Consider the following 22,507-nt stretch of genomic DNA (forward strand, 5'->3'; position numbering starts at 1 on the left):
ACAGTCCTTCTTGTGGTCACTGGTTTCTACCACAATTCCACCACAAAACAGAGACATCTTTAGAAAGAAGTAAGAGAGGCAGCAAAACCACAGCAACAGGTAGCATTCCATGCCCTCACTGAAGGCTAGAAGGAATGGCTTGCATGGAGACCAAGGACCTAACAATAGTAGATATTCTCCCCAACAACAAGCCAACAAACTCACCTCAGATTTCTCCTCCATCTGCAGCTCTGTTTGTTCTGGTTCCCCTTCATCTGTTTTTACCTCCATTTTCACTTCCTGCAAAGGTGGCTGCTGCTGCTCTGCTGCCGTCTGCTGAGAGTTTACTTCTGTGCTGCTGGTGGATGGCGGGTTGGACACCTGCCCATCAATACTTACAGCTGGTTGTGAAAGCTAAGGGGTAAACAAAAAAACAAAACATTACAAATAGGCTTCTAATTAACCTATTATTTTTCTCTGCTCTAATCTACCTTTTACCTATAACCTTATTTCCATCAACTTTAAACGCACTTTAGTACTTCACTTGCTGAAGTGGAAGTACGTACTGCTACAAGTCCAGTTATAGAAGAAATACAACAGACATGCACTGAAAGGTCTAGTATATAATTTCATATTGTTTCCCTATTGTATATCACCACTAGACTTCTGCAGACATAACTACAGGCCTTATACACACTTCACTGCAAATTTCCCAACATGCATGAAAAAAAATTACTTCCTTTGTGGAAACATCAGACACTAAACGTTACACTTTCCCATTTGTACAATTAAAATATTTACTTACAGGTGTCGTGGGGTGCTGAGGCTGCAGTGGTGCTGTTGGTGTGGGGACTGATGCCGTTGTACTCTGCTGTGACAAGGGCTGCTGCTGTTGCTCTGCAGATGGGGTAACTGGAACTGGAGGCTGGACTTGTGGAGGCAGCTGTGCCTGTGGAGGTGTTGGAGTCTGCCTCTGAGGGGGGTGCATAGTTTGTGACTGCGGTCCAGGTGGCATTGCCTGAGGAGTAGGGGTGGGGACAGTGGTGGCAGCTGCTGCTGCTTGCTGTTGCTGTGATCCCAATCCTGGGGGTGTATGGTGAGGTGTTGGGGTTCGACTGGGTACAGGAGAAGGAGAATTTCGGTGCATGGGAGGCTGTGGGAGGGGTGGACAATGAATATGGCTCCCCTGAGATCCTGGAGCCATGGCAGGAGAATTCACAGGACAGGAAGAGCTGTTCATTTGTGCCTGTGGGAAAACAAGTACACACCTGCAATGACTTCAAACAGAAAAGGAGTAAGCACTGTTAAAACTGGGCTACTTTCCCACAGTTGCTGGTATACTTTTTCAAAAAGTAACAAACATATATATATATATATTTCTAAAGGAGAAGTGGGCTTTTTATTTTGCATCACTTGAGCATATAGCTGTTTTGTAGTGGATTCAGCTCTAAAATAGAAGTTTCAGAATAAATAATACTCATTGATACATTTAAAGAATGGCACATCTACACTTGGAGTTTGCAAAACATTTCTTTTTAAAAATGCAGAAATATACATCCTGAATATGGGGCAATACATCACAGTAGAAAAAATAGAATCAAATCTAGCGTGCCCACATCCCCACCCCCAAGACCAGAAACTGAATTTATCATCAGAAATACATATAGCTGTAACTGCACTATGAGATTACAAAAAAGAAGTACTGGTCAAGAAAAAAAAGCTGTCACTTCACAATAATCTTGCCTGCAAACTAGGAAGAAGCATCAACGAGAAGCAAACTGACGTTCCCTACTTCTTCCTGGCCTGAAAGGTTCTTACTGAAAAGGGAGAGGGAAAGGACAGAAAAGAAACTGCTAGACTGGAAGTTCCACTCTTCAGTAGTGACAACCCTCCTATTCCCCAAAAGGCAGCAAAATACATTCGATGGTTGTATTTGGACATACCTTTCTATGACTTATTCTTTCAGCATCTTTTAATTTCTCAGGACTTACTGCTTTGCTGTTCTTATATGCTATACGCTGAGCAAAAAACTCTTCCTTCACAGAAACAAACTTAAACAATTCTATCACTTAAAATTAAGCCCGAGAACAAGCCAGTGTTTCACCCTTGCCACTACCAGTGTTATAGCCAGGAAAATGCTCACTCTCAATAAATGAATTCATCTGATTATAGCTCCAACAGCATATTGAGAAAACAAATCATTCTCCATTATTACAAACTTGAACGATGAAAACAGTATACAACAGAGCCCACTAGCACCACTTCAATAAATCAGAAACTTACTTGAGAAACTGGTGTCTGATTGCTAGTTTGTGTCATAGGCAGGCTCGCTGCATTCATTCCTGGGGAAGAAGCAGGGAATGGGTTCTGTTGCAGAAATTGATTTTGACCAGAAGGTTGGCCAACTCCTGGCTGTTGCATACGTGAAGGAAATCCCATCTGTTGGAAAATAAAGGAACTCACTTCAGATACTTTTGTAATATTCTACAAAAACATTGATCTCACTGTTGAAATGGTTGCTTAATACTTAAACATGGGATACAATACAGAAAATTCTACCATAACACTCAAAAAACAGAAATTATATCTGTCAAACAAGCAAAGGGATACTGATTTCTGACTGGGACTGTGACTTCAAATTGTTCCTTGTTTCAGGAGATCAGCAGCCCCAAAGCCCACTTAAACTTAGCTTTCAGTAAAGAAAATTATATATATTTTCTAATTAAACCACCAAAGCTGACCACAGATCAGACATCTTCTGTGGCACTGCAAAATAAGGAGCCAAAGTGTCTACTGAACACAGGAATAACGTTTACATTTCATTTATTCTTGTTTACTTATTTTAAGGAAAGCACAACAGCAGCAAACCCTGAGCTCAATGTCCAGGATGAAGGGAAGCACACTGACCTGGTTAATGGCCCCGGCCTGGCTTAGCTGTCCAGGGTGCTGAAGAGGAGGGGTTTGCCGGGGTCCCATTGGTGACAGCTGCATGTTCATGTGGCCAAACTGATTCATTCCTGTGCATTTGCACACAAAACAAACAACATAAACAAACAAAAAAAACCACTTATGAACAGAAGCCTGAATTCTCCTTTGGGCGCCATTCAATATTTGGAGAATGCTGTTAGTTTCTTCTTTATTTTATATAAATTTTTTCTTTTAATGAAAAAATTTTCAAGCAAACAACGGAAAGCATGTAATGAAAATACCTTATCATACCAGTCAGTTAACAGAACAGTTTTAAGTATCAAGCATCCAAGCTACTATACTTCAGAATACATAATGGCTTTTTTCCTCCAGAAAGACTCATTCCCACATATAATTTTTTATAATCTGCATTATTTTGATTATTAGAAGTTCATTTCTTGGAATTACTGACTCTGAATCTACATTTAAGTGCTTTTTACATTGGCTACAATACTTCTTAAAAATGCAACCAAGGTTCTGTCCCAGAGAAGCAATTCTAGGCAACCTCCCTCTACTTTGAACATGCCCTCACCCTCAAACTAAGCTGGTCAGGTCAACTGTCTCATGTTCACATAGACTTAAAAAATAAAAACAAAAATAAAATCAGGTTCTTTATTTCACAAAGCAAGCAGCTAACAGGCAGCTCACATCCCAAAGAAAATGAAACACTACTGTGCATAGAAACACAAACAAATTACATATATACACAGACACAGATGTATATATACATCATTCACACGTGTGCAAACATAAATACAAAAAATATACACACACACATACATATATATAAAAAATACAGATCTATTGTCTTAGACAGAATCACAGAATCATAGAGACCATTGAGTCCAACCCCACTGCAAAGCAGGCTCCCTACAGCAAGATGCACAGGTTAAATGGGACAATAGCAAGTGAAAAAAAGGCTACACCACTTCAGCAAGAGCTGCCCATTTCCAAGACTATTTCATCATCACAACAGCAAATTGTCTTCTAAAATTTACCTGGCTGTGCCTGCATGCGGTTCATCATCTGGTTTGGCACATTAGCACGTATCAGTGTTGGGTCAGTTATAGGACCATCTGTAAAAGAAAAAAGAAAAAAAAGATATCGGAATAAGATTATGGCATTTAGAAACAACCAGGCTTTTAATAATAATAATAAAAAATATTTTCATGAAAACTAAAATCCTCTTGTAAAAAAAACAAAACAAAACAAAATGTATGGACACTCTCCTGTAATTCTAAACATACTTAAGAGTCCCTCAAACATGAAGCAAACCCCAGAAACATGAACATATACAACTGACAAAAACATTCTGACTTGCAGACAGATTTTAGAAACATGGACAAACATGAAATATGTTACTGAGGTACAACAATAAACTCAACAGCTTGTGAACATTCCAGACAAGAGTTTCTACAAACCGCTCTACACTGTTACTGCACATGAAAATACTATAAAAATGGGATGGTTTGAAATATTTTATCAGAACTCTGAGGTTTGGCAGTTCTAGCACATAGGACAAACAACCAAAATATCACATCTACTCCTGAACATCTATCATCTAGAGGAAGTTACAGCAAATAAATTCATAATACTAATCTTAAAGGCCTTTCCTGCTTTTTGGTAATGCATGTTGGTAAATTCAGTTCTAAGTTCAAGTACAGAAAGATCCAGACTAGAATTATCAAGATACGTTCATATTTTAAAATGACAAAAAAACCCTCAGATTAAGCTTCTTGTAGCATAACACTGGTAGCACAAGAAAAATAACCCAAGATTCTTGCCTCCTCAATTGACTAATTCTGACTACATGTTGTTAAGACAATTCATTATAGCGTCACTGACAGCTATACATCTGTTCCCATTAGACATTTTAAGAACTCAGTTCTTAACTGTGAAGTGTCTATAAACATGCAGGAATGAATGAATAAATGAATGAATGAATGAGAAATATCAAGTGCAAGAACTAGTGTTACTTGTTTTCACCTGTTACCTGACAAAGCCTACCATGTCTCATAACTTCCTAATGCTGTAAACAGATAACAGTCTTTAGTAGCATTACAATTTTGATCATTAGCTCCTTCCCAAAGTCATTTTTACTCTAATATGCAAATGCCTGGTTACAAGGGAATATAATAATAATCTGTTTAGCTTTAGGAGTGTCAAATAACAGAACTACTGTGAAATACGTGACAGGTACATGGGAAAAATACTGAAATCTGCTTGTCACTGCACAATATAAAAGCTATTTGCTAAAAAAAACAAAAAAAAAACAAAAAAACCAACCAAAAACAAAAACCAGAAAAAACCACCAAGCCAGATAAACATGGCATAGCACAAGCACTACCTAAACTTTCAAAGGCATAAATAATATAAATTGGAGAAACACTTCAATTATCAAACTTGCTGCTTAGCAGCAATAATCATTTTAAACACCGGACAGTTAAATATTACTAGACGTTTGTTAAAGGTAACTTTAGTTTCTACAAATCAATCAGTTCTAGAGGTGAGACTGATGAGACTGAAGTTCTACAATGTCCTCCGTTCCCCTCTAACCTAGCATAAGGGGTTAGGATACTTCAATATGCTCACAAGACCAAATAATTTTAGATAATTTATGGTCATTAATTAATAGATAAGCAAGACAAAGATTTTGCAAGTACTCCTAAACGGAGATGAATAAGTTCAGTTTAACTCTGGGTAAACCAGGTACCAATTAAACAACACTGGCAAAACACTCACCAGCACACCAGAAAAACACTATGTATTCAACCTGTACTGGGCAATAACTAACCCAACTGTTCTTACTTGCAGACATCCCTGGCTGAGGCTGTCCCATGTTGGGTCCTTGATTCACAGGAGCCTGTGGCATGCCCGGAGCACTTGGAATCATGTTTTGCTTCTGCAGTCTGGTTCTTCGCTTTTCCTCCAACTCCTTCTGAATCTTATAGATTTTCTCAGCTAGTAAGTGATAATACTCTGCCTGTTGGGAGAGGAACACAAGCCAGGAAAAGGAAGGAGACATGTTAAAATAAGGCAACATGTCACACTCAGCAAAGCTTGCAAAACACCCTTCCAAATGCACATTCCAGCTTAAGAGGGAGAAAGCTTTCACCTCTGCAGGGTTGCCAGGGAGGATGGTGGGCAAATGCAGGCATGGCTCAGGGCATTTCTGATGACCACCTGGGCACCAAACCATTTTTCTTTTCATCCAGCACATTTCAGACACAGCACAGCAAGACAGGCACCTCCTCAACACGCAGCACACCTGCAGCTGGTCCCTAGATCTAAGCCAGCAGCCCTGGGACACTCATCTCTGTTTTTCACTCCTCTTCCTCTCCAACCACTACCAGGTGGGATTAGGGGGATGCAACCAGATGACAGAGGACAGCATCTTACCCTGCTATTTGCTGATTCATACATATCGCCTTCCACTTTCCGAGCATATGCCACCAGATTCTCCATACGCCGATCCTTCAATGCTGCAGGGTCAGGTGTAGGAAATATGGCTTGAACTCTGAAGAAAAAGCACATAGGCTATTAGGATGTCTCCAAACCTGGACCTCCCAAAACACCACCCCAAAATGATGGGAACACAAAGCAGTAAGCAAATTTTTGATGGACTGAGGCACTGCTGCTGTCCCCAAGTGACACTACTGGTGTGTTGATGGGCTGAGTACGGAATGGAACATTTCCAAGACAACACCCCCAAAGCAGCACGTGCAGTTCCAGGAAAGACAAGAAAAGCAAGAACACCTTCATCAGGCTTTTTGCCTTTCCTTCTCACTGACCCTTACAAGCTCCGCATCCCAGCCCCTTGTTTTGTTATTAGCTACTCACAATTTATGAACAAGATGATTTCGGAGATCCTGAGTAATATCTTCATGCCACTGTTTTCGAATTCCTGTATTGGATGGCTGAGCTGTTGGCATAGCCCCCAGACTAGCAACATTGGCGCTTTCACTCATCATGGAGCTTCAAAAACAGAGTAAGAATTTGAGGATGGAAGTCCAGCCCAAGCTTAATCATCTTACAGTCATAGCCTCTTTTAGAATTATGTTAGTACAAAGTGCTAGTTCAGCCATTCCCTAATCAATGGACAAACTGTGCAGAAATAGCAGCACAGACACCAAAACAACGCATCCCTCCCAGGATTAAAGAGGACCATAAAAAGAGTACATGCTGTGCTATCCAAGGATTTTGAAAACTGGAACAAAAGCTACAAAATCCAGAGGGAGAGATAACAATCAATGGAATTTATCCCACTGTTTATGCAAAAAGTGCCATGAGACTATTAAGCACAAGGATCACTTTTACACCTCAGTGAATAACTTGCCCCTTAGTCCCATTGCAGACCAACAGCAGACTTGTGGTATGCAATCCCAATCAGTAAATGCACTGGTGCCCAGTTACTAATCCAGATAACATCTGTAACCTCTGCGGCCTAACAAAATCAGCTCGCAAGCACTGAGTGCAAAAGTTAAAATGGGCACACAGATCAATAGAAAGGATAAAAACAAAGATATAGCAACTACAAGGCTTCTTTTTCAACTGTTCTTTGCAGCTACAGTCAGCTCTGCCTTTCCCAGTATAAGCACACAAGATCCTTACATACACCTTTTTCGACTTATCTCATTTGTTATGAGCAATCATCAGCATTCATAGCTGAATAAAATCGCTGGGCTCAAAGAGTTAGTGAACTTACTTTTGGGAATTCATGGTTGAATGTAACATTGAGTCAGGTAGCAGACTGGAGGTTTGAACTCCTACTCCTCCATTCACCCCCATTGGATTTGCACCTAGAAAACACAAGAAGCATAAAATGAACTGCCTAGCTACTGTGCATGATTAGCAATTGTTTAGCAACAACAGAGGTCTAGACTTCAATATACTTGGATTCCATGAAAGGAGTTTAATTACTCTTTATCATTTACCCTCTTTTTTTTTTTTTTTTTTTTTTTTTTTTTTACCAAATTGAAGTCCGAGGAACAACACTGGTGTCCTGCAAGTGAAACATCAGCAATATTATACTTCTGCTCATCCTCTTGAACTTCTCTGCAAACAAGCAATTTCCATTTTCTGCCAATAGTATGTACCAGAATATTTTCCTGCAGAAGACTCTGCATTACAAACGAATTTTGTTGTTTCCTTAGAAGTTTCTTCTGTGATTCAGAGGCTTAGAGGACATACACTCAAAGGACTCAAAGCCAAAGATTCATCTACAACCTGTAACTGACAAGGTTCACTCTCACCTGTTCCATACTTAAGGATCCTACAGCTAATCCAGTATAGGCATTAAAAAAGAAAAAAAGGAAAACAGACAATCCTTTACAGGAAAAAGCACTAGTAATTTATGTAGCAACATTTTCTGAATCACCATTAAAAGAGCCTACAAAATACAATTAAAACTCAAAAGAAATGCAGTGTATTTCTGGCTGGAACTTCTGAATAGATCACTTGGTGAAGCTGAGTAGTATGAAAACCATTTCTAGTCTTCGTGCATATTCAGGACACCTGAATCCTATAGAATCAGTACTTCAGGAGAAATTAAACACTGCATACAAGAGAAATCCTCTGAAACTAAGCACAGCATTTCTTACACGTACATTTAAGATCACAACCAACAGTTTAACAGCCTTTTCATACAGCTGCACCTCTGGTTCCTCCTCCCACGCTATTTTTAATCCTTCCCAGATCCATTTTGCCACCTGAGAACAAGGTGGTATAGACGACAACCGCAAACCTTTACTTTACCTCTCTTTCAACTGCCAGAAATGATTTGTTTGATCTATTTAGGTCTGCATCTCCTCAGATTAGAGTCCACCAGACCAAATCCTGGTCTTTGACCTGCCGTCAAACAGCTGATGCCCACAGAGCCCGTGGATGCCTCCTCCCTGAATGCAGCATTCAAGGCCAGGCTGGATGGGGCTTCAAGCAATCTGGTCTGGTGAGAGGTGTCCCTGCCTATAGCATAGGAGTTGGACCTGGATGATCTTGAAGGTCCTTTCCAACTCAAACCATTTTATGTTTCTATGATTCCTACCTCGGCTGTTTTAATTCCCACTCCTAATAATGAAACAAGTGAAAAGTCTACACTCTCCATGCTTGTCCTTTCTACATTAAGCTTCACTTCTTCACTCTCCAAGAACTCTTCAACCCACCTCTTTGGCTTTTTTTTTTAGTGATAAAAAGAGTGCTCAGTAAAAAAGAATAGTCATTTATGCCTGTATATTAAAAAAAACAAATACACACAGAAGCATTCAACTTGAAGAAAAAAAAAGGATTACACTCTACTTTAAATTTCCCAAGCCCTTCCCTATAACTTCCTGGAGCTTCTAGAAATTCATATATTTGTAAAATACTAATGAAGAATTGAAAATTGTAATTTTTATCTAGTTTTTCTAAGAATAAGCTCTCAGGACTCAATTTAAAACAAATGCTTTTCATACTGGGAGTTTTTAGCAGTATACAAGCTGCAAGAAACCCATGAGGATCAATCACCTCATTAACAAGTCTACACTATCCAACAGTCTTTGTGAGTAACTCATGAGCATAAGATCCTTTGGTGCAGAGACAGCACAAACTGCAACCAAATGCTAACTCTTCTTGGCCCTCCCTGAACATTCAGGGTTTAACTTAGCCATCATCTACCAGTGTTCTTGGACAACTGGAGATATCCCAGAAGACTAGAAACTTGCCAACACGACTCCCATCTACAAGGAGGGTTTGTAAGGAGGATTTGAGGAACTACAGTCCTGTCAGCCTGACCTCAGTACCAGGGAAGGTTATAGAACAGATGACCTCGAGGGAGATCACACGGCATGTGCAGGACAACCAGGGGATCAGGCCTAGCCAGCACAGGTTCACGAAGGGCAGGTACTGCTTGACCAACCTGATCTCTCCCCTTCACCCTTTGCAGGGGACACCAAGTTGGCTGGAAGCACCCATCTGCTTGGGGGTAGCGAGTCCCTGTAGAGGTATCTGGACAGACTGAATAGCTGGGCTGAAGCCAATGGGACGAGGTTCAACAACACCAAGTGCTGAGTCCTGCACTTTGGCCACAACAACCCCAGGCAACACTACAGGCTTGAGGCAGGGCAGCTGGAAGATAGCACAGAGGAAATGGACCTGGGTGTATTGGTCAATGCTCAGCCGAACATGCGCCAGCAGTGTACCCAGGTGGCCAAGAAGGCCAACGGCATCCTGGCTTGTATCAGAAATAGTGTTGCTAGCAGGGAAGTCACTGCCCCTCTGCACTTAGCACTGTTGAGGCCACACCTTAAGTACTGTGTTCAGTTTTGAGCCCCTCATTGCAATAAAGACATCAAGGCCCAGGAATGTGTTCAGAGAAGGGCAACGAAACTGGTGAGGGGTCGGCAGCACAACTCTGATGGGGAGTGGCTGAGGGAGCCAGGATTGTTCAGTCTAGAGAGGAGGAAGCTCAGGGCAGATCTTATCACTCTCTACAACTACCTGAAGGGAGGTTGCAGTGAGCTGGGAGTCAGCCTCTTCACTCCTGTAACTAGCAATAGGACTACAATGAATGGCCTCAAATTGCACCGGGGAGGTTTAGGTTGGACATTAAGAAATACTACTTTTCCAAAAGAGTGGTCAGGCACTGGAATGGGCTGCCCAGGAAGGCAGTGGAGTCACCAACCCTCTAGATGTTCAAGGAACATTTAGACATTGTGTTGAGGAATATGGTTGAGAGAGCTATTGGTGATAAGTTAAGAATTGGACTGGATGATCTTGTAGGTCTTGGTGATTCTATGATTCTACTTTGACACCAATGATAGCCAGGGCACAATTGAACGCACTTCAAATTTAAATTCCTATGTAGTCTTGTGTGGTTTTACAATAAGCCACACAGTTTACAGTTACATGAATCCATATGACAGAATTCAGAGAGACAGGAATGTACTGCTTTTCATTTCTTAAAACTAGCCTTGCAGATCTGAGAAACAACTATTAAATGCTACCATCCAAGTGACAAGGAAGCACATCTGAACACGGACATTCAAATGCATGCATTTCCAATTAAAAACTCAAAAAGCTGCAGACACTGAAATAATAGTACCAAAACAACATTAAGTAACACACTTCAGAAAAATCAGTTCCTTCCCCCCAGAAGTATTTTTTTCCAAAAAACATTCTTTTCCCAGAAAGTTTGTTTTCTAAGAGAAGACATTTGGGCCCTCTAAAGTCTCCTGTTCTGTGTGCAGCTTGATATTTCATGCCTAAAATACTGCAAATTCATACGTTTTGCAAGTTAACAATCTGAATTCAGGTAGTAGGTAAGAAAGTTTCCATCAGAGACAGTACAGGAAAATTGCCTTAGTTTGTACTTTAACACTGACAGATTAACTTACTCATAGGATTCATTGGGCGCAGACCCTGGGGTGACTGTCCTTGTTGTTGATTCTTCACTTGAGCCTGAGACTGTGTCTGCATTTGGTTCCCTTGATAGGTTAGTCCAAGGGCTGCATAAGCTCTCTCGATGGAGCTGGGGTCTATCTGACTGGTAGTGCTTATGCTGGGCGTAGTCTGCTGTCCCACGCCCACGGAGCCGGTATTTGCAAGTCCTACTGCACCTCCACCCAGTAGTGCTGGAAGAGATGCACCAAAGTTAGTAAAGACAGTAGGAGGCAGTTTAAGAGGTCTACAAAAAGAAGGAAGAGACTACTGGTTGTTTAGAAACAAAATGTCACATAGGACAGTGCAAGAACGCCATTGTAGTTGTATTTGAATTTGTATTCCTCATATGATATGAGGACACCAGGTCTGGAAAAGTTGTGAAAAGGAAGAACAAATTTTGACCCAAGCAATCCATTTCAATAACATTGTTTTCCTTCTGAGCTGCTGAGAATAAATCCTTATGTATTTAGGACGTTGTTTGCTCAAAACTGAGAACAGAGGCACATTTCAGAGGTTAAAGGCAAAACGGTATAGCTCTTCAACAACAATTAACTCATCATAATGGCTATTTTCTTAGAACAAGAAAAATCCCAGTTCATGTCATGCGAAGAACCCAAAATAACATCAGGAACAATGAAGATACAGTTAACTCAGGGATAGAAATCTTGCAAATTTTGGCAGGAAGACTAAGAAGACAGAAAGGGGAGGAGGGAAAAAAAGACATAATGAAAACAGAGGAAGACAGAACATCAAAGCTCAACACTGAAATGGCACAATGCTCTCTGTGTGCATGTCTGCTTCCAGAAGATCACCAGCTCCAACAGGTGGTAGAGAAAAACAAATCAACTGGTTGAAAGTCCTACAGTTCTTGTTCACCCTTACCACACTCCTGACAGAAAAATCCAATAGATGTGGAAGTTACAAAGCTTCCACAAAAACTAGCTATCAGAAGCAGAAAAATATTCTGCCACTCCAAAGTAAGATGACAATTGTACTACGTATTCCCAGGTCAAAGAGCATAGTCACCAGGGTACAAGCAACTCCCAACATGCATTTTATGGTTTATCCAACACACAAATATCCCTCGCAGACTTACATTGTTGGTTTCTTTTGTCCCCAGCATTTTTGAGAGGCAAACACACAGGACAGTCATGTCTTGTACAGTTCTTCCAGTGCGAGATGATTTGTCGAGAAGATGCACAATGTGCCACTGAGAAAGGGAAAGGAATGAGAAGCCTTTACAAACTAATGCCAGCATCTCCACACAGCCAATACAGTCTAGGTAGGGAGTAGCTATTCCTCTCAAAGCACACGTCTACATCACAGTTCAGTAAAGGACGAATTGAGGTAGTTGAGTATTATCTAGCCCTGAATTTGTAGCTAGATTGGCTCAATTAAATTTGCTTGGAATCTCTATCTTATATTTCCAAGCCTAGCTCTGAGGACAACACCGTATACATAAGGGACTGGGCACATGGAATCAATTAAGATGCCAGCACTGGCACAAGGCAAGTGCAACTAGGCTAACAAAAAGAGCACATATTTCCCTTGGCTTCTAGGATAGATTAGGAGTCCACTAGAGACATAACCAGCTTAATTCTTGTCTAGCTATTGCTTAAGATTTGTTCCTTCCATTTAGGGGAAACAGAGTCTTGCTTGTAGATTCCTCCTTTGTACCTGCTGTTATCAGAAGACAGCATCCAAAAGATCTTGCAGTAAGTCACTACATTAAACAAGATATCTTCAATAATGTCAATAATATCTTCAAAAAAGTGTAATCTTGCCTTAACTTGACTAAACTTTTAAAGACTGAGGGGGAGGTTATAATTTGCATCCCTAAGGGGATAGACAGGTTAAAAAAATTCAATTTCCCAAGCCACCCACTTGTTCTCCATCTTTTACCATGAGCCCTTCTGGTCTCGCAGAGGTTGACCACATCTATATAACCACTCCTCCTCCACTTACCCTGGCAAGATTTGCCAGCCTGACAATGTGTCATGTGGTTGAGGACATTCTTCATGGTTCGGCAGTGAGGGAGGTTGCACTGCCGCACCTCACCATTGGCCTGTTCTCGCCGCTGACACTTGTGAGCGTGTAAGAGGAGAACTAGTTGTTGCTGAATGAGTTTACGCTTTTCTGGATCTGCTGTCGGTGCTCCAGACCCCATTCCTTGTGAAGCTGCTGGCCCTATCCCAGCTTGCTGAACTTGGGGAGCCTGCTGCTGACCCTGGAGGAAGGAGAAAATAAATGTCCAGGAATAAATTTATTTATGAGTCGCCAATTTAGCATAGAAACACCAAAAAGGAAATATATATATATATGAAGAACTACTACACTGTGTGATCAAGGGAATACCTCTCCTACCTGTTCTGGATGATCCATATCAAACACTTCCCAACAACAGTGCTGGCAATACTTCACTTGTCAACTACAATGTCTTCTTCATATCATATCCTCCCTACCTCTAGCTCTTGCCTTATCAAAGACCAGCAGAACTTCACTTTGCACATGCTCGCAGGTTAGTGCCTGCTGCTAGTCCAGCTACAAAGTTCTAAGAGCACCGGGGCCTCAAATCTTCTTTTGGAGGTTACGAAGTTGCATCCACAATTCTTGCAGGAGCGGAGGAAAGCACTGTTTTGAAGGAAAAATTTTCCCCCTGCTTATACTGAGCACTTCAACTGATCAATCCTAATAGAGTAGAATGAAAAGGGACACTTAAGGGAACCTTTTACCACTAGGAAGCTTGTATGTACACATTCAGAAAAAGCATTTGCTAGTCACTGCTAAAGATGAAGCACAACTTCAGCACAATGCATGTCACAGAACTAATGTCAAATAAGGCAACACCTACTACTTCTTCCTCTTTCTTCCAGATGAAGTGTGATAAGTACACAGCAAAGAAAAGAGACTTGGAAACTCTGTTTTGCTTGTTTCACTTCAAAAGCCTTCAAATGTAATGGACTCTTTGCTTCCAGAAAGTTTTAAGGAACATTTAATGAAGACCTCCAGTTTCTGGTTTTTTTTTTTGTTGTTTTTTTTTTTAGAGCTTAACTACCTGCATTCCTGAACTCCAGTTCTTCCATAGCAATATTAACCTTTCATTTTGCAGGGAGACTCTACCAGTTACTCAGTCCCTTCAGGGCTTTTCTAAGCTCCATTACAACTGTAGCTTCCTTTTTGCAGTATGTCATTCTAAATGACAAGAGAGATAGCAGCAGTTCTTCATTCCTAGGTCCAGCTGTGTAGCAACTCAACTTCAACAGTTACATGTTCTGAACTGAACAAAACCTTGATCATAAGTTTTGGCAGTTTCTTTATTGGTTTATATATCCAACTAGCAGCACTACGATTCTAATATTTTGTGTTCAACTTAAATAAAATTCAAGGAATGAAACTTTAATTCAGAGATACAAATTTACCACAAAGCATTTTTTCAGCAAACTACTCAGGTCAAGAGACTGATTCCCAAGGAGGTAAACAATCTAACATATGAAGTGGTAAAAAGCACAGGCTATATTCAGAAGCACAACTCTGTTTCACAACCAAGAATATATGTACACAAAAACAAAAAACCAACTACAGTGGGACATATTGCATCTCTTCCCCCTAAACAATTTAGCGCCTTAGAATAACAAGGCAAACATATTCAGCCCTTGGCACTACTGTTAAATTCAAGCTAGGCAATCTAATGTTTGTCATTTACAACATTAGGTCATCCACTTTTTCCACCACTCACTTCCCCTTTCTTCAAGCCTTGCTGCAGCCACAGTGCTGGGGGGAATGAGGAAACAACAGTGCTACTGCAGTAACACCAGGACCATTGCACATGCTCCTGTAAGAGCACAACAGGAATAAACAGCCAAGTGGGGCTTCTATACGCTATCACACGTAATACATTTGAGAAGAACTACTTCTCCCAAAAGCATCAGCAAGTACAAGCAGGAAAACAATCCCCAAGACAAAACTACACTGAGAAGGAACCCAGTGAATCAACCACAAGAGATGGGATAGGAGGGCAGAGGTGCCCATACAAGTAGTGAAAGGTAACCAGATATGGAGCTCCTTTTTATTTCTGCTGCTAACAGGGTTTGAAGGGTAAAAAGCAGAGGTGCAACTTAACAGAGAGAACACAGCTCAGCTCTCTCCTACATATCAGCCATTTTAGGAGCTTAAGCAAATACGCGATGCATAGATTCAGAACACATTTACAGCTACAAAACTTCTAACATGGCAGCATCTGTGCACTGCACATTGTTCTGCTTTGGTTTGCCACAGCATTTGCTGGAGATACCTTTCACTCTACTTACCATGTTAGGCATTCCCGTCCCAGGAACTGGCTTCTTGTCCATTTGAAACTGTGGTAAGCTATTTTGCAGTCCAGTCTTATTCTGCATCTGAGGTCCAAGACCACTGGCTCCAATCTGCTGCCCAGTATTCTGACTATATGGCTGACCATAAGGACTGGGATTGCTCATCATTCCCATCTAGGAATCAAAATGGCAAGACGATCAAGTAAGAATGCAGTTCACAATTCAAAAGGCAAATGAGTATTTCAGAGAAGCAAAGGCTATCAAAGCCATGAAACAGCTGCAAAGCAATCCCTACCCATGTGCTTCCCTTGCTCCCTCATGTGCATATATTTACACCCATCACACAACATTTACTTCTCAGTCTGACTGCTCCTATAAACACAGCAAGGCCAAGCTATCAACCCTGAAGTAAGATTGGTTGGAACTGGCCTGATTCTTCAGAAAACATTTAGTTCAACAGATTTCTTCTGTCAGTTTCTCAATCACAAAACTGTACACTGGAATACAGAAGAAATTTTCTGCTTCCTGCATGTGTAGGCTCCAAAAGGAGACTAATATTCCTTTCATTCATATCAGCAAGGTTTACCCCAAATACTTTCCACCCAACTGTCAGCACTCCCACAGCTCCACTCCAGAGGACTATAACAACTCATGTCTGCATTTTCAGCACACAGTAGATTTCAATTTAAGAATACACCACAGACAGGTAACACTACAATCACAGTGGCACTGTAGCTTGCTTGCAGCAAGCACTACTTGAGATGGTAGGAAGGAATGCTGCAAATAAAAGAAAGCCATCAAACCATACCATGGAAGCAGACTGATACACGCTGTATGTTCCTTTCTGCACTATGCATCAACTATTTGCATTCTTAACAGTTTTAGCCTAACAGAACATATAGTTGTTGCCTTGGAACAGGATCAATCCTGCCCATGAAGTAGCTTGCCCTCTGACTTTTTCCATTCTATTCCTATCTAGTTTTCATAGAAAAACTGGCCTTCACAGACCAAACAACTAGCAATAGAAGAAGACCAGGAAAACTGGAGTTCTTTGTTAAGACTACCAAGTTCTCAACATTACTCCAGTAGGATTCTTGAGCAGCCTTAACTCACAATAAGAAAGCCAAAAAAATACTTCAGGGAGATGTGGCATTTCAATTCACATTAACATGTGTCTCAGTGTTCAGGCTGTTTGTTGCTTTTTTGCATCGAGGAAAATGCCCAGACTTAATCAAGAAATGCAAGCTCCTATGTCATGCATCTTTCTGATAACTCCTGCACTTGCTCTCAGACTCTCTTCCCCTAGTAGAAGCACTTTGTTCCTGCTCCTCATCAAGTCTCTCCAACCTGCACAGAAAAGCAACCTACGTGCCCAGAGATTACCTGTGATTACCCAAAGTTTTCTTCTTTTGGGTTTTAGTTTCTGCTAATCTATTACAACAGCCTTCAACTCACATTCGTAAAATAAAGCTGAATCAAAGCAGCACTACAGGAAAAGTGGCACAAACCTTACTGAAAAAACCTGACACTTCAAGGAAATTAACTTGTCTGATACCTGATGACAGTTCCTTCCCCCCACTCCAAGCAGTAACAAGAATCACATAGCAGTAATTCATTAGAGAGAAATGAAAATAACTTCTACACGTGGCAGATAAGTTCTACAACAACTAGGAAAAACTACAGTTGCTTCCTTTGTCTACCTTAGTGCTGCCACTGCCACGTCTCAGCTGTGATTAAAACACATGTGGTGACAAACAGCTGCTGCCCAAAACGACACAGGTGAGACCCAAGCCCTTAATGCTACAGGGAGTCAAGTGCTCTGGTATCTCTGAGGACATTTCCCTGTTGTCATTGCTGCCTAAAACTGAGCAACAGATTCAAAGCTCAACTATAAGGAAATAATTCCCACAGTGAGTCTTGAGAAAACCAGAGCAGATACTGTGTGCTATAGCATATACTATGTTGGCCATCACTAACACTACCCCACAGAACTTGAATAACTTATGCTACTACCAGCCTTAAACCAAAACTAACCCAACAATTCAGATTTGAAGGCTGAAGGCACATTTTCAAATGCTGATGTCATCAGGAGAGAAAGCAAGATGCTCAGCTTATGAAAACGGAGGGATTTTCTCCACTGTTATCATAGATCACGTCTGGCAAAGCACAAAGTTTCTCAGGCATAAGTCAGTGGCAGTGCTTGGGGTGTCACGTCTGCCGCCACCAACAAGGGGGTTGCACGGCAGAAACATAAGGCCTGGCCAGGTTGGAGGGCAGGCATTGCAAAGTGAACCCAAAAGCCACGTGCAAACCCTTCTCAGGCAGTGCATTAAAGCCCCAGCCACCTCAGTCTCCTGGGGGAAATAAGCAGCCATTCCTTGGTCCAGATAAGACTGACAGCTGCCAGATCCACAGCTGAGCATCACAGTGGCATCCCCAATCCTGCTGTCACTGACCCATTGATGTGAGGCAGACAATGCACACACAGCTCTGGGCTGAGTCAAGGGAAGGTGCACATGGCAGCTTCCTCACAGCAGGATCACAGGGCCTCATCAGTGACCCCGGCACTGGAAGCAGGAGCATGCTAGTGTCATTTGATGTGGCACATCGGGAAACGTGGACAAAAGGGAAACTGTATGTGCGTGTGTGGGGGGAATATCAAACAGGGAGAACCAAGCAACCTAATAACTAATCATAGAAGGAAGATAAGAAAAAAAAAAACAATCCTGCAGACTCGGAGTTTGTCAGTTGGAAAAAAGTAAACACAGAAGGACCAACATACAGTTCACCATTAAGTCAGAGTTATTGGAAGTGAGGGGCAGGTACACCATCAAGCACTGAAGAGCCAGCCAAGGCAAGGTGGTGCAGGTGGCATTGCTTGAGACAAGGCTTCCTTCCTTCACAATGCCATGTAAAAACATATGTGGCTGCATCGTGGCCCCAAGTCAGTGAGTGCTACCTCTGCGCTCCTCCTTCCACTGCTCGTCCCATTGCCCTTCTTAATCCACTCCATCTGCCATCTACCTCTCTCTCTCCTCACAGCCTCAGGTTCCCTCCATCACATACATGAGGCCTTCAGACAGCAAAGCAGAGGCACCTCACAATAAAGGAGAGAAGAGATAAAAGGCAGTGAAGCAAAAGATGACAATACATGGCTTCTAGTTGGCAAAGGTAATCTCAAATGCTTACACCCCCTATGCACAGCAGAAAACAACTGTACTTTATTTTCCTGCCTCCAGTTAAGTTTTGATAACGTTAATTGAACTAACCCAACATTTGCACTATCAGCTATGCATCTCTATAGGGTTAACTGTAGTACATGCACTAGTTTAAGAGCACACTGATGTAATCTTTCCATCTTTGCAAGTAGAAATTAATTAACTTTCCTAAACCAGGAAGTTATTTTTATTAAATTCCAGCTAGCTCTTTAAAGAGGAGAGCTTGTAACTGATTTATTGTATACCACTTTCTGATGCCATTCAACTCTGATAAACCTTTATTGGACCCAGATACAGTCTAACAAAATTGTGCCAGAGATATCTGCTACAGTCTTCCCAAGGACTGTTAATGATGGTTATTCTCTGCATCTGACCACATTATGTTCTAAGGTACCTATTGTAAGACACAAGCATTATTTCACTGCCATTTGTGTGAGAAACTCCCCTATCCACTCAAATTTAGATCCCTGAAGACAAAGCCTTCCTGCTCCCTTTCTCCCTCAAAGGCACTTCCCCCATATAGTTGGGCAAAGTGAGCAATTATCTATCTTTCACATCATAGAAGAAAAAGGAAAGGACCCCAAGTGCAACTACACTTTCAATGAATTAATACTTGACCACAGGGCACACTTAAGACACAGAATCTAAATGCTACAGTACACTTGCACATTGAGTCAAATGGTTGCCGCAAATAAAGCAACCAATAACAGTAAACTTCTGCTGCCCAAAGCATGACACAATATGCTAACATAATATATTAAGTTGGTTTTTATTTTCTTTATCTAAATTTGATGTTGGGGGTTGTCATGATTTTCAATCTCTGCAACTTTCAACAGGTCATTTCTTACTGCTTTATTAAAAAGAAAAAAGGTCTAAATAGTTGTCTTTGTGAAATAGGACAATTGATTCTTAATAAAAGTGCTAAGCACTGATAAAACAGAATACTGCCTCCAGTCATAAGAGGAGGGAGCTCTGTGCATACTCAAACAACAAGCCAAACTACAAAGAATTGACACCAGTTCTAAATGTTTCAAGTAATTTCACACACGAGCAAAACAACCCAACCAAAACCCCCTGCTGCCCAAGGCAGCAGCTCCCCTACTCACCTGGACTGCCTTTGAGTACCTTTTATGATGAGAGCATTGCAGGGATCAGTGGAAGACCCAGTGTAAATGGCCTGAAGGTCAGATGGACCTGGCACTTCGTAAAGGGCCTGGCTCTCTAACAAGAGGCTGGACTGTAAGACCTCATCAACAACTGGGAACTGCAGAAGGAGCCCAGAGGAAGAGCCACACTAAGGGTTTAACTATATATACTTGCAAATGCAGAATGGCTCAAAACAGAAAAGATGAACTTGTTCTTTACTTACTGCGGAGCCTAAGCTCACTGTTTACTCTTAAATCAGAACTGGAAGGCTAGCTAGTGAAATAAAAAGTCTGAAGGAAAAAAAAAAAAGCCTGAACAGTGAAAGAATCAAAGCATTACAAACAGTTTCCAAAACTCTATTTTAAGAGTAATAGGAATGTCTGCCCTCTGCACACAATAAGCAACCATCACACAAAAAGCTATTCAAGAAAGCAAAACTTGTTCTAATTCCATTCCTCTCCAAATATTCCTCCTAGGCTGAAGCCACCCCAGTACTGTGGCAGGCCCTGCCACAGTACCCCTCCTTCAGCCACCCTCCTCCCCTAACATCAGGTGCATTTAAGGTGCACCAGGAAACTCAAATTACAGCTTTTTTTATTTTAATGACCAGGTGTGCTTTAAGCCTGGATTCATTTCTCAGCACAACTATGCTACAGAGACAGGAATGCTTGCTTGTACTTCAGATTGCTTGCAGCGTACATAAAGCTACAGCACTGGACCACACCACAAGTGGCTGATTATGACAATTCAAGTTTGTGCGTATCTCTTGACCTCAAATCAATTGGTTATGGGCATTTGGGATTTCAAGTGCAAAAAAAACCAAAACAACCAACAACCAAAGTAACACAACTAGGAAAGTGAAGAACACGCCTACCATGCACAGTGAGCGTCCACTGCCGCCCGCCTTTCAGAAGAGGAAGAAAATACTTCAGCAGCTCCGTGGGACAGCAGAACAAAGCAGAAGCGTGACCACCCTGCTGCTCAAATCCAGGACCACTTGGAGCTCATCCTCACCATTAGAAGAGCACAACCTCCTCCCTCCCAGTAAGCTAACATCCCATCAAACATATGCTACTTGTCTGTAAAAGTCACAACGGGATGACACACCTGTTTTACTGAAGGACTACCCGAAGCAACCTCCTACCACATAAAGGGCTGACTCTGGAAAGCCAAAACAATGCCACCAAACACAGCCCAAGCTTCTTGTCTACTTTTTCCCCCCTCCTACTAAAGGACAGCTCTGAAAAAATGCCCATTTTCACAGTGATGAAAGAAACATACGAAAGTTACTCCACAAACTCCCACGTTAGCAGCAACACCGTGCTAAGTTTATCAACTAAAAAAAAAAATAAAAGCTTTTGAAAACAACTGCTTAGGATCCTATGTTTTCATCTACTTTTTGAAGATTTGTAGGTGGGGGAAAAACAAAAGCAGATGGGAGGAGAGATAAAGCGGTCCGACATGCCTGTTGTCAGACTGCACTAACTCCGCTGCATGAAGTGAAACACAGGCTCCCTGCCAGCAGCCAAACCAATTGAAGACATTCTGGAATTTCAGCCTCCATTTCAGACCGTGCTTTCTCATCCGGCAGTCGGAGCAGCTTTACGCAGGCTGTCCCCACTGAGCTCACCCTACAAGTCTCCAACTGTTTTCTCAACAATTAAAGAACTTTACCCCCAAGCTTTTTTTTCCTTTTTATTTTTTAAATTAGCCTGAGACTGTAAGCAAAAAAGCAAAAGTTATGCATTGGGGTAGATCCCCCAAAGCACAAGATGCTGCTTACTTGAAGTGTAAAGCACCAGGCAGGATTGTAAGAAGCCACGAAGGCAGCTTCGTTTTGAACTACCTCAGCCAAAAAAATTTCCTTGATTTCTCCTAGATAAAGGACATGGTGTTTCATTGTTGTTTTAACAGATTAAAGCTCCGCTTTTGGTTTGATAAATAAGGATCAAGATGTTACGTTTCACCCTCAAACTCAATACGTTAATTTCAGACCTCCGAATACAGCTTTTTGAAGACAGAAGTATAACAAAGTAAACAACCAATTCCAATACTAAAACATTTCCAAATATTTCATTCCACTATGAACTACATAGTGATTTTTCTACTGTAACAATGGGACTTTGCAACAAAGCACTTATCAAGCAAAACTACATAAGATGAACAGACCGCAGAATTAACTTATTGCTGCCCACAAATACTGGAACCAAAGTTAGCAGCACACTGAGCTCAAGCAAGCAGCTAAGATAAATAAAGATCTTAATAATGCTCATAAGATATTAACATTTTATTTAGTACATTAAAACATAGCAAAATCGTCAACAGCAGAATTCAATCATTCTAAAAACTCATTAACCAATAAACACAAAATAACCCTATCAAACGAAGTGTTCACTTATTTTCTAGGCTTTTTAAATCAAAACTCAAAAACTTATGCAATATTCATCTGTTTCCCTCTGCTAGTGAAGCTAT

At 41.2% G+C, this 22,507-nt stretch overlaps 1 protein-coding gene across 1 annotated transcript in view; it reads right to left on the reverse strand.

Moving 5' to 3' along the window:
• EP300 (E1A binding protein p300) overlaps positions 1–22,507 on the reverse strand; it is a 58,831-nt gene that overhangs the window by 21,076 nt on the left and 15,248 nt on the right. The window contains exons 3-15 of the mRNA XM_065742929.1: positions 15,669–15,845; positions 13,327–13,588; positions 12,458–12,571; positions 11,316–11,552; positions 7,652–7,745; positions 6,787–6,921; positions 6,346–6,463; positions 5,755–5,929; positions 3,945–4,022; positions 2,887–2,996; positions 2,263–2,418; positions 785–1,225; positions 205–393 (exon numbers count right to left, since the gene is read on the reverse strand). Of these exons, the coding sequence (XP_065599001.1) occupies positions 205–393; positions 785–1,225; positions 2,263–2,418; positions 2,887–2,996; positions 3,945–4,022; positions 5,755–5,929; positions 6,346–6,463; positions 6,787–6,921; positions 7,652–7,745; positions 11,316–11,552; positions 12,458–12,571; positions 13,327–13,588; positions 15,669–15,845 (2,286 nt within the window). The remainder of the gene's footprint in view (positions 1–204; positions 394–784; positions 1,226–2,262; positions 2,419–2,886; positions 2,997–3,944; positions 4,023–5,754; positions 5,930–6,345; positions 6,464–6,786; positions 6,922–7,651; positions 7,746–11,315; positions 11,553–12,457; positions 12,572–13,326; positions 13,589–15,668; positions 15,846–22,507) is intronic.

The sequence above is a fragment of the Cyrtonyx montezumae genome, unplaced genomic scaffold (assembly GCF_038088225.1).
Source record: "Cyrtonyx montezumae isolate F1298 unplaced genomic scaffold, pur_monq_1.0 scaffold_3, whole genome shotgun sequence".
NCBI lineage: Eukaryota > Metazoa > Chordata > Aves > Galliformes > Odontophoridae > Cyrtonyx > Cyrtonyx montezumae.